The sequence below is a fragment of the Penicillium argentinense genome (genome assembly GCF_028826775.1).
Source record: "Penicillium argentinense strain IBT 30761 chromosome Unknown utg000003l_segment0_segment0, whole genome shotgun sequence".
NCBI lineage: Eukaryota > Fungi > Ascomycota > Eurotiomycetes > Eurotiales > Aspergillaceae > Penicillium > Penicillium argentinense.
In genome coordinates, this window is record NW_026622662.1 from 1,346,597 (window position 1) to 1,357,702 (window position 11,106).

Consider the following 11,106-nt stretch of genomic DNA (forward strand, 5'->3'; position numbering starts at 1 on the left):
ACCTGGGGGAGCGAGAGAACGCGTGCCCCACGTTCTGTAAACAGCAAGTGCGGCGACTGCCCCGCCAAAACAGGCAAGAATCCCCGCTTGCGGGGTCTCCTCACTCGCCGTGCGGGGAACACGGCGCAACTCCGTCCGCCCATATGATTGGCGACAACAAAGCAAATACAACAGGAGAAATGATTCCGAGCGCGAGTGCGACGGCCGTACCGATCCCTGCCAGAGCTCAAAAATAAATTCAAATACTCCGGGATTCCCGCCCAGGCCCGGTCGTATCCGCAATCGCATTCGCCGCACACCGTTACTATGTCAAGCGCTACTACTATGCAGGCATTGAACTATCTGGGGCCGTACAAGGTCCGGGTTGAGGAGGTGGAGAAGCCGAAGTTGGAACATCCGGATGACATTATTGTCAAGGTTACCACGGTGAGTTTAGTGGCACAATGGTCGCCTGAATGCGACGGAAGCTGACTGGGACAGGCTGCCATCTGCGGATCGGACTTGCAGTAAGTAGCGACGGGGATGGGAGCGCGACGGCATTCAGCAGAGACTTATTACCTCGCAGCATGTATGAAGGTCGCACGGCTGCGGAGCCCGGAATCACATTCGGTATGATTGTCGCCTTTGCTTTGAAGAAGCTTTCTTGCTGACTAGGACAGGTCATGAGAATATGGGAATTGTCGAGGAGCTCGGAGAGGGTGTCACATTGTTGAAGAAGGGTGACCGCGTCGTCATGCCCTTCAATGTGGCAGACGGCAGGTGTCGCAACTGCGAGGAAGGAAAAACCGCCTTCTGCACTGGTGTCAACCCAGGCTTCGCGGGTGGCGCGTACGGTAAGGAGTGGAATCGCGCGACTTATCGATGCATTACTGACTTTCTCCAGGATATGTCGCCATGGGACCCTACCGCGGTGGCCAGGCGCAGTATATTCGCATCCCCTACGCCGACTTCAATGCGCTGAAGCTCCCCCGGGCAAAGAGCACGAGTCTGATTTCATTCTTCTGGCTGGTAAGTTGCAGCTCTCACTCGTCTACCCAAGAGTACATTCTAACACACCGCAGACATTTTCCCCACCGGTACGAAGACTCCTTGAGCCCCCTGATAGGACAACCACTCACAAACACAGGCTGGCACGGTGTCGAAATTTCTGGCTTCCAATCCGGCGAAAGCATCGCAGTCTTCGGCGCCGGCCCCGTAGGCCTCATGGCCGCGTACTCGGCCGCTCTGCGCGGCGGCTCGAACATCTACGTCGTTGACCGTGTGCCCGAGCGATTGGAGGCCGCAAAGAAGATTGGCTGTATCCCAATCGATTTCACCAAGGGCGATGCGGTGGACCAGATCATCGCGCATAATGGCGACATGGTAGATCGCTCTGTTGACGCTGTCGGATACCAGGCTGTTGACCCAAATGGCTCGTCTGAGAAACCGAATATTGTTCTGGAGAATATGATTCGGGTTACTCGTGCTTGTGGTGGCATGGGTATTCCTGGCCTTTACGTGCCTAGGTTTGTGTCCTTGGATCACTTTCCTATTTCTTGACCGTTCTGACGGTTCTTATCTAGTGACCCCGGTGCGTCGGACGCTGCTTCTGCGAACGGAATGATTAGCTTGAGCTTCGGAAAGCTTTTTGAGAAGGTAAGCCTTGAATCTTCGATTCGATTCGATCTGTGAACGTGATTCTAATTATTGTTGGATAGGGCCTGTCCCTCGGAACCGGCCAGTGCAACGTCAAGGCCTATAACCGATACCTCCGAGACATGATCATCGCCGGCAAGGCGAAGCCTAGCTTTGTTATCTCACACGAAATTGCCCTTGCGGATGCGGAAACGGCCTATGACAAGTTTGACAAGCGCGAGGATGGGTATACAAAAGTGATCATTCACCCTAATGGCGGTTTCTAAGCGGGCTATGAGTGATTTTGCTTAGCCAAAGGAGATAAGCATCTCGTATTGTGCTGAGTGTATATGAATTGAGATTAAGGTTTTGGAAATTCGTATCCTACTTTTACGAGAGAGGAAATGTGATGATTGATATTTTCATGAGTACCACTCCGTTTCTTCCAAGTCATTTTGTGCTATGGGTCTTTGCAAAAAATTTTGTAGATCGCGTATCGCGGGCCGCTCTGAAGCACTCATCCAATACTGGGAGTTACTACATCCTAGCCCCCACAAAACCGCAGCACATCATCAACAAAACTACGTCACAACACAGTGAAAAGTGGCGGGGTAATCGTGCCCTTCAACGATAGTGGGATGTCCAAAAGCTCGCAATACCCGCCAACCCTCATCTCCTCATCTCGCGACAGCAGATCGCGACGGTTGCGGAGCTCTCGCATCAGACAAAGTAAAGTTCGGCGACAAAAAAAAAGCATAATCGCCCAAAATGTTAAAAAGCGCCGCGTGGGCAGATCCTCGGGATCGCGGGGGAACCAATCATAGCGGCAATTTCAATTACCGGGTCCACTTGGCGACGCGGGAATTATTCCTCGTCTCGGAGGCAGGCCGATCATGTGTAGAAGTGGAGGTTGGAGGTACGACGAGAATATAAATAATTTTGAGCTCTCATTTTACTGCCGGTCACCAAACGGCATTGAACTTCAGGGATCGAGAGATACCCCACAAAATGAAAATCACCCGCCACCGCACTGCTTGGGGAGTCGAAGCTGGTCCCAACTTGGACAACTGGGCAAAGTGGTTTCCGGAGCTGAAGAAGCATGGCTATCGTACGTTGTTATCTCGAACCAATGCAATTCGTGGCAACCGTCGAGGGAGAAGATGAGACTGACGATGGCTGCGCAGATGGAGTTCAAATCGATATTCACCAGCTCAAGCCAGACCCCGATTTCAAACGTCTGAGGGAAATTGCCGACAAGGCGGAGTTGGAGATCAGTGTTTTGTGAGCATCGAATCAGAACCAAGCTCAAAAAAGATTGAGGGCTAATCAATGTCATCCAGAGCGCATTCACACTGGTTCATGTACGTCGGGCCTCGACCCGTCGGCCTGAAATCAGAGAACCACCTGCAGAACTACCGAGACATCCTGCAGTCGACCGCGCAGCTACGTCCCATAGCGATCAATTTCCAGTCTGGACAGTAAGGCACCATGATCAAGGCTGCTAGGAATGAACGATGCTAACGCCGAGGCAGGGACACCTGGGACGTCGAAGAGTCGATCAAATTCTATCGAGGAACCCTTCAAGTCGATAAGGAGTTGGGCCTATCGGGCTTGGTTTTCCACGAGACACACCGCAACCGTTCTCTCTTCACACCATACACTACCCTGCAGATTCTGAAAGCTGTTCCTGAGTATGCAGTGATTCCAACCCATGTCGAAAGTAACAACTAACTGACCGGTTCCACAGAATCCAAATTACGGCCGATTTCTCCCACTGGATGGTGGGCTGCGAGCGGCTACTAGATATTAGCGAGGAAGATCGCGCTTTGATGGACGCGGTCGTTCCCCATGTAAGCTATGGTTTTCCTTTTCGGTCCCTTTAGCGCACCGCTGACTGTTTTATCCAGGTCGGACACCTCCACGCGAGAATCGGAACGACGCAGGCTTCCCAGTGCCCCGAGCCTCTGAACCCCGTCTTCGAACAAGAGAGATTGTGCATGGAGAGGCTGTGGGAGAAGATTATTAAGAGCCAGATTTCAAGGAACGGATCCAAGGCCGAGATTATCTTCGTTCCGGAATACGGGTAAGTGGTGCACCGCAGTCGCCCAGGTGAGGGAACATATATTAATCAATTGCAGACCGTTCCCCTACCACCCGTTCGGAAGTGCCAAGCCGTACGGCACTGTCGCTGATGAAGAGGGTGCTCGTCTTGAGGTTCTGTTTAATGAGATTGCGGCCAAGGCGAGTGCTTGATTGATTTGTCCTGTCGCGCAATGATAATGGTCCTCCAATTAGAATAAAAAACTCAATTGAATTAATTAGCCTCGTCGATCGATACTCTTGAGGCGTCGGTTTTGCTTCTTTCTTGGCGCATGCGCGTGCAAGAAGTAGAGCAGAAGCAAGGGAGGAGCGTGGGCCGTGTTCATCGCACTTCCGTGCGTCAAAATCGGGGTTTCGAGGTAAACCAAAATATCTGTAGAGGCCAAAAGGACGTCGAAAGCAACGAAGGCCCTTGGACAAATGTTACACAGACATGCAGCACGGGGCCATAGCACTCGCGTGTCGGGGCGCCCTAAGGACCGAGCAGGCAAGGTCTCTGTCAGGAACGGAGGCGTGTAGATCTTACCGACTGCACCATGGACATCCCTGCCTCATGGCCCGGCCGAAAGATCGTGATTAGAAATATGAGGGGATTGACAGGACCAAAAAGAAGTTGGCCTGGGGAATCGGGCACTCGCAGCTGAGTCAGTGATCTCCGCGCTTACGTTATCCTGGGGTCGCAGCCTGGCCAGCTTCGCTCCGACTACCAAGGTTGGAGCTCTGCATGCAACTCCCACTCCCGCCGAATCCACCCTCCACTCCGTTTGACTTACTGTCTGGAGGTCTTCTGTTTCCTTTAGGAGTTTTGGAACTCCCCATCTCGACTGTCATCGCCTGTACCGTTCGCACACGACCGGAGAACCGCGACTACCGTCGGTCCGTCGTCCGCGGGCAGCGCCTCTATTGCCTGGGCGCACCCTGAAAACCCTCTTTGGCTTTATTGTCTCGTTTGCTGCGATGATGACGGCCACTGATCGATCCCTGATCAAGCGCCGCTCCTCCACGCAGCACTACCAGACCTTCGATACCCCGCCGCCGAAGTCGCGTGGACGACCCAATTCTGGACAGTCGGAGTCCTCGGGCGAGGTCTCACACAACCCACACCATGAATCTCCTGACCACCGTGGCCAACACTCTCCATTGCCGAAGAGGCAGATGGCAGTGTTGGCAATGATTGCCTTAGCCGAGCAGACGGCGCTGAACTCCATCTCCCCGTACCTGCCGGATATGGCGTCCACATTCCCCGAAGTGGAGTCGTCACAGGTGGGCGTGTATGTTGGCACAATCGCATCAGCATTTGCATTGGCGCAGTTTGCTACCAATTACTTTTGGGGTTGGTTGTCGGATCGGGTTGGGCGTAAGCCAGTCATTCTGCTCGGTACTTTTTTGACAGCGCTTTGTTTCGTTGCTTTTGGCTTTTGCAAGACGCTCTGGCAGGCTATCTTGGTTCAGGCTGTAATGGGTGTCGTCAATGGCAACCAGGGTCTTGTTTCGACTTGCTTGGGCGAGATCACCGATCGCAGCAACCAGTCGCAGGCATTCACCTATCTCCCCGTTCTGTACGGTGTCGGCGGCATCACGGGTCCGCTTTTGGGAGGCTTGCTTGTGTTTGAGCGCAATCCATTCACGGATCACAAGAGCACTTATCCTTATCTTGCTCCGAACTTGCTTTCTGCCTTTGTCCTTCTGGTCGACTTCGTCCTTACTGCTATCTACTTGGAAGAGAGTCTAGAAGACGCGGATACGATTCCTAAAATTGGCAAGAAGGTCCGCAGCCTCTTCACCTGGCTGTGGCAATTCACTGGATTTGCGCCTCATCCGACCTACGTGCGCCTACCACAGGCAGTCCCTTACCCACCACTTCGTCGACACACCGCCGAGAGCGAAGACCATGATAGTGACCTGGACTCTGCGTCGGAGATATCTAGCCGGTCGGGCGACCAGGTGGAAGAGCTCACCTGGGATGAGATTTTCACTCGTGATACAATCTTGCTGCTGTTGACCTACCTCATTTTTGCTTTCTGCAATGTCTCTTTCAATTCGCTCTTCCCGATATTTGCGCAGGCCAAACCACCTGCCGGACGTCACCTCACACCCTCGGAGATAGGTCTTTCGCAGGGCTTTGCTGGTGTAGTAACGATCATATTCCAGATCTGCATTTTCAACCGCCTTCGCGATAAGATGGGCAACCGGTGGTCATACCGGGCAGGACTTTTTGGGTTTGTCCTGTCCTTCATCCTCATGCCCTTGGTGGGATACAAAAGCAAGGCTGGTAAGGGCTTGACCCGCAAGTCCGCTCTCATGGCCGTGGAGCTTTGCTTCGTGTTGCTGGTCAAGACCGTTGCCTCAGTCGGAGGATTGACCAGTGCGCTTCTACTGGTAAGTCGTCGATCGACTCTAGCCCACAACATCATCCCTCTGATCGCAAATTGGCAGGTCACCAACTCTGCCCCCAACCATGCTGTCCTCGGTGCCCTCAACGGTCTCGCCCAAACGCTCTCCGCTGCTGGTCGTGCCGTGGGCCCCTTCCTTTCCGGTGGTCTCTTCTCCCTAACTTCCAAGGTCCAGCCCAAGGGCGAACTCCTCGCATTCGGTGTCTTCGGAGCTGTTTCCTTCATTGGATTCATCATGAGCTTCGGGATTCGCGGTCGGTCTCTCGAGGCAGAGGGCTGGGGAGAGGAGAGCGATGATGAAGATGGAAATTACAAGTCTGACGACGACGAGCCTAATGGCGCCTAAATCTATCCCTGGATAAAGCTTTTGACCTTTGTCCGACGATGTCACGATTCCATGCTTTTTGAGCCTTTTTGCATTTTTCTTTTCCTTGTTGATTGGTGTGACCATGTCAACGAAGCATTGTTTCAGATAAGCGCGTTTTGGTGGTGTTTTCACTGCTTTCTTCCTCCCTGAACATAGATGACTGGGATGGCTTTCTCAAACTTTTTTGTGTAAATTTTGCTCCGCCTTGCTTATACTAGAACTAGAGCAATCAAAAGTATCGGTCAAAGGATCTGCTTACCAGTGCCATCTCCATCAAAATGTGAAGCATACCGGTTTATTCAGGCACAAAGAAAGGGCGTGAAGAGTCACTCTTCTACAAATTCCGGCGACTCTGTGAACGGGTATGCGTAACACAACATGAGCTCCTTGTGTGGATTCAACAAATTCCCTGGTATCGGTACATTTAACGTAGCAAACAAAATACTTACTGGTCTACGGCTCTTGTCTTTGTTCCTGATTGCCAAAGTCTGTGCACACAGGGAACCTCATGCCCAACAAGACTCGGATTAGCTTCCTTTCTCTTACTCCTGTCATCTAAGGGTCATCACTTCAGCCAGCACTCAGGTGCGAGACTTAATCCACAACATATGGCCGTAAGGGACAACAAGGAGAACAAGAAGATAAATCCACATAGTCCGGAAAAAGCCCAAGGTGTATAGGACAGTTGTGATCACAAACCACATAAAAAATTCAACATCAGAACGCGGTCGTAACATTCAATGTCGATGAGGTTGAAAAGGATGACATGCCCTTCGGCGAGAAGGATGTATGCTTTGATGAGTTTGGGGATGATTTCCGGGTTAACGTCCATAATGGCACGTTCCTTGAGCTGCGGAGAATGAATGCCAAGACGCTGGAATAGATGTCCGAGGGTGAGTCATTGGACTGGATTCAGAGAAATACTGTGGACAATTCATTTTGGTAGGTTTGCAACATGGGTTGTCCTTGGGTAGGACACCCGAGGGGAGGCGTGGAGATTTTGGTCAGCGAACGTGGAGATTCAGGCTAGGAAAATCCTGTCGTCCGGGGATTCACGTTTGACTGCCAGTGTGTGATCGGCTGCAGTGTGGTGGGAAATAAAGAGAGGTAGGGAGGCTCTTTCTTTCATGCCTGCGGCTGTCACGTGCCGATTTGTGATCACACATCTATAACCACGTATGAAGTCCTTGTGCACATAAAACCTTTCAGCATTCAAAAATACCATCTTTACGATGTCACGGGGCATTTATAGGATCATAAATCACGATAAGAAGAGGTATTCTAAAGGCAGCGCTTTGTCGGGCGCTCTGGTCCAATTCCTTCTATATCCGTACCTATTATGCCCTCAAGTGAGTCTTCCGATTTAGGCAGCATCTATGAAAAAGGGAGTCAAGGGCAGAAGTGAGAGCTTCTATGTGACTGGCATCTGGTCGCATAAGAGCTATCCTCCCTCCCTGACTTCAACTCACTTCGACTCTTTTCCTATGTTTCCTCTCAGATATTCTCTTCCCTTCTTCACCTTCTCATCAATCCGTCTAACATCAAAAGGTATGCTCGTATGCTCATTTAACTCCTTACTGCTTCTTCAAGTATCGATCTGAACATCTTTGAGATACTTTCCTATCACGGACTCTCTTTACCCTTTCTCCTTTCTCCTCGTCTTTTCAACCTTCCTTCTAACCCACTCTTCTTAGCCAATCCGCACATCCAATACAGTGTACACGGCCATGACGGACTGTCTAGTGGACCTCGCCCTCTCTGATGATGATAGAATTGAGGATCTGGATCGGAGTGAGTATCTTTTCCCGAAATAATTTACTCGAAAACTTACTGATTCAAAACAAAGCCTCTCCGACGCCCATGCCCAGCGAAGATAGCATTCCCCGGGTGAACGAGAATGAGACACTCATTCCAAGCGACACTTCCATCATCTCAGCACAGCTCAGGAAAATTATTGATCTGACCTTGTCGACCTCTCGGATCGGGCAAGACTCGAAGCCCCGTGGAGTTGTTCCATCGATCGAAGGTGGCTCCCGGAAGAGACGGGCCCTGCAGGGGCTTTGCTCCAGCCCAGAACCCTTTCAACTTCGCAATTGCTCCCCCTTCAGTCTGTCCGACCGCTCGCAGAGATCAAATGTCTGGACGAGCTCTGGGTATGAGGGAGACTGGGAGGATGCAGGAACTGTCGGGCTTCGGCGGTTTTCGCGTGGTCATTTAAAACGCCCATTTGCTCGGCCGAGGGCAATCGACTTGACTGGCAGCGATAACGGGTCGACATCGTTGGAGCCGGTCGTAGTAGCTCCGCGCAAAGTATCGATCAAGGTCGACGCGCTTACTATCACGGGTCTTTCGTTCGAACCGGCGGGCGTGGAGATCAAGTGCGGCATGGACCTGGTGTTGAACGACAATTCGTTTCTCCGTCTTGAAAACATCTATCACGACGAAGATAAATGGCGTCTGTCGGGTCGACGGCTCCTGCGACCCTCGGCATTCGATGACGAGACTTGGCCAAAAATCATACCGGAGACGGCGGGAGAACTGGTTTGGGCGCCCCGTATAATCGCCCACATCAAGCCGAAGAGCGTTGTTGGTGTGACCAACATCGCGTTCACGAATGTACGGGGCGATTGGCGAGACAAGGCTGACCTTACTTGCCGAATCAAGATAAACCACACAGGCCGCAATGGCGGAGTCAGTCCGCGATCTCCGGCTGACTTGAAGAACACCAACTGGGTGATAGAGTACCTGACCATCAAGGAGTGCGATCCCGGAAAGGGGTTCACCAACCAAGCCTTGCGTGAGCAGTGGCGAGGCCCAACAACACCTTTTGGCGAAGGGAATCTTCTCACTCCTACAGATTCTGACGAGTCGACCTCTTCCTCGGAAATTATCAATCTCGATGATATCCTCTCACCGTCTCCTCCCGTGACCCCAAACGGTACGTCAATTATCGACCTAACCAGCGAGCCTGAACGTGCATACACCTTTGGCGATGCGTTTTGTGGTGCCGGGGGCGCTTCTTGCGGAGCGGATCAAGCCGGACTGAGCCTGAAGTGGGCGTTTGACGTGAATCAGCACGCGATTAAGACATACAGGCTCAATTTTTCCAACTGCACGAAGGTGCTTTGCCTGGATGCTCATCGTTTTTTCAAGCGATCTCTCAACTTCCTCCGTGTAGATGTCATGCATGCATCCCCTCCATGCCAGCCTTATTCGCCCGCACACACAGTTAACAACGAGGTGAATGACGATCGGAACTCTGCCTGTCTTCACGGTATTCGCAATGCACTGGAGAGAGTGCGCCCCCGCGTCCTCACCATGGAGGAAACCTTTGGCCTGGAGCACCCAAGCCACCGACAGAATCTGTACCGCGTGGTTATGGACTGCGTCGAGCTTGGATACTCTGTCCGTTGGGAAATACTGAAACTGGTCGAATATGGTGTGCCGCAGTCTCGCAAGCGGCTGGTTTTGATTGCGGCTGGGTAAGTATCTTCTCTGTTAGTTGCTCGTGCTTTATGTTTTGCTGACGTCGGCGTCTGAATAGACCGGGTGAAGTCCTCCCGGAACTTCCAGCGCCAACGCATGGTGATGCACCATCCCTCCTTCCGCCGCGGACAATTCGAGATGCTATTTGGGACCTGCCAAAAGATGCCCCGGATCACGACTTGGAGGTGCGACTGGCACGCTGGAGACTTGAGTACCGGGAGCCCTTGGAGTGGGATACACAGGCGAAGACTTTTACGACGGCGGGCGGCCAGGACAATTACCATCCAGATGGTCAGCGTACCTTCACCAACAGGGAGGGGGCCTGTCTACAGACATTCCCTCGGACGTTCCGTTTCTCGAAGGGGGGCGTCCGTACCCAGATTGGGAATGCGTTTCCCCCTATCGCGGCAAAGGCAGTCTTTGAGGAGGTCAAGAAGACGCTTAGAAAGATGGATGCGTTGGAACGTTCGCGGCCCGTCTGACGTCTGCGCGACATTGACAACCCCTAGATCATGGTTGAAGGACGGAGTTTCGTGAGGTGCTGGGGATGATGGGTCCCATAGAAGCACATATGAAGAATCAATATACTATCGCCCTTGGATGTAGTCGGTAGATGACACGTATCTTCTGGTTTGACTTGGAGCCGTCTATTCGTGGTGGTTGGGCAGTGGTCGACAGACTGGAATACGAGCTCAACCGACAGCGGTGATTTATTTTTCGTCTCGTGAGCACCATTAGCTTCTCCATATCATAGACCGAACGAGATCTGATGCGCCAATATAGCAAAGGGTTTGCTGTATTAGGAAGAACAAGATCCATAAAGGCGATGATGAATGCAGGGAGATAAGCTCCGCTATTCCGATCTTGTCACATGACTGTAATCCTGAGGGCACCCGGCAAAATTATATATAGATGATGTGAAAATGCACGGTAATATACATCACTGAACTATACAGGTGTCATTCGTTCTTCCGCTATCGCCAACACCTGTTATTTTGACAAAATCCCGAATAACGTTGCGCGTACGCTGTTGTAACCTTTTGCTTCAGCAGGGATAACCCGATGAAACACTTGTTTTGTAGATTAACGAGGTTTCGGATTGGCCCTTTCACTCGAGAGTTTGATGGGCTTTAAGCTATTTTAACA

The 11,106-nt window shown here is 51.8% G+C and overlaps 4 protein-coding genes across 4 annotated transcripts; all 4 read left to right on the forward strand.

The window, feature by feature from the left end:
• Positions 1-306: 306 nt before the first annotated feature.
• On the forward strand, positions 307-1,901 carry N7532_002618 (glutathione-independent formaldehyde dehydrogenase; the record flags this gene model as incomplete). Its single annotated transcript, XM_056615112.1, has 7 exons — positions 307-426; positions 481-506; positions 566-609; positions 660-833; positions 884-1,505; positions 1,563-1,635; positions 1,698-1,901. The coding sequence occupies 7 exons, from the start codon at positions 307-309 to the stop codon at positions 1,899-1,901; spliced, it is 1,263 nt and encodes a 420-aa protein (XP_056478084.1).
• A 721-nt stretch (positions 1,902-2,622) lies between these two features.
• N7532_002619 (sugar phosphate isomerase/epimerase family protein) lies at positions 2,623-3,867 on the forward strand (the record flags this gene model as incomplete). Its single annotated transcript, XM_056615113.1, has 7 exons — positions 2,623-2,722; positions 2,799-2,895; positions 2,955-3,092; positions 3,147-3,305; positions 3,362-3,464; positions 3,522-3,697; positions 3,753-3,867. The coding sequence occupies 7 exons, from the start codon at positions 2,623-2,625 to the stop codon at positions 3,865-3,867; spliced, it is 888 nt and encodes a 295-aa protein (XP_056478085.1).
• An 807-nt stretch (positions 3,868-4,674) lies between these two features.
• N7532_002620 (MFS transporter) lies at positions 4,675-6,453 on the forward strand (the record flags this gene model as incomplete). The annotated part of the gene is made up of 1 exon (XM_056615114.1): positions 4,675-6,453. The coding sequence occupies one exon, from the start codon at positions 4,675-4,677 to the stop codon at positions 6,451-6,453; it is 1,779 nt and encodes a 592-aa protein (XP_056478086.1).
• A 1,881-nt stretch (positions 6,454-8,334) lies between these two features.
• N7532_002621 (DNA cytosine methyltransferase) lies at positions 8,335-10,442 on the forward strand (the record flags this gene model as incomplete). Its single annotated transcript, XM_056615115.1, has 2 exons — positions 8,335-9,956; positions 10,019-10,442. 2 exons carry the CDS (start codon positions 8,335-8,337, stop codon positions 10,440-10,442), a joined length of 2,046 nt encoding a protein of 681 aa, XP_056478087.1.
• Positions 10,443-11,106: the final 664 nt, after the last annotated feature.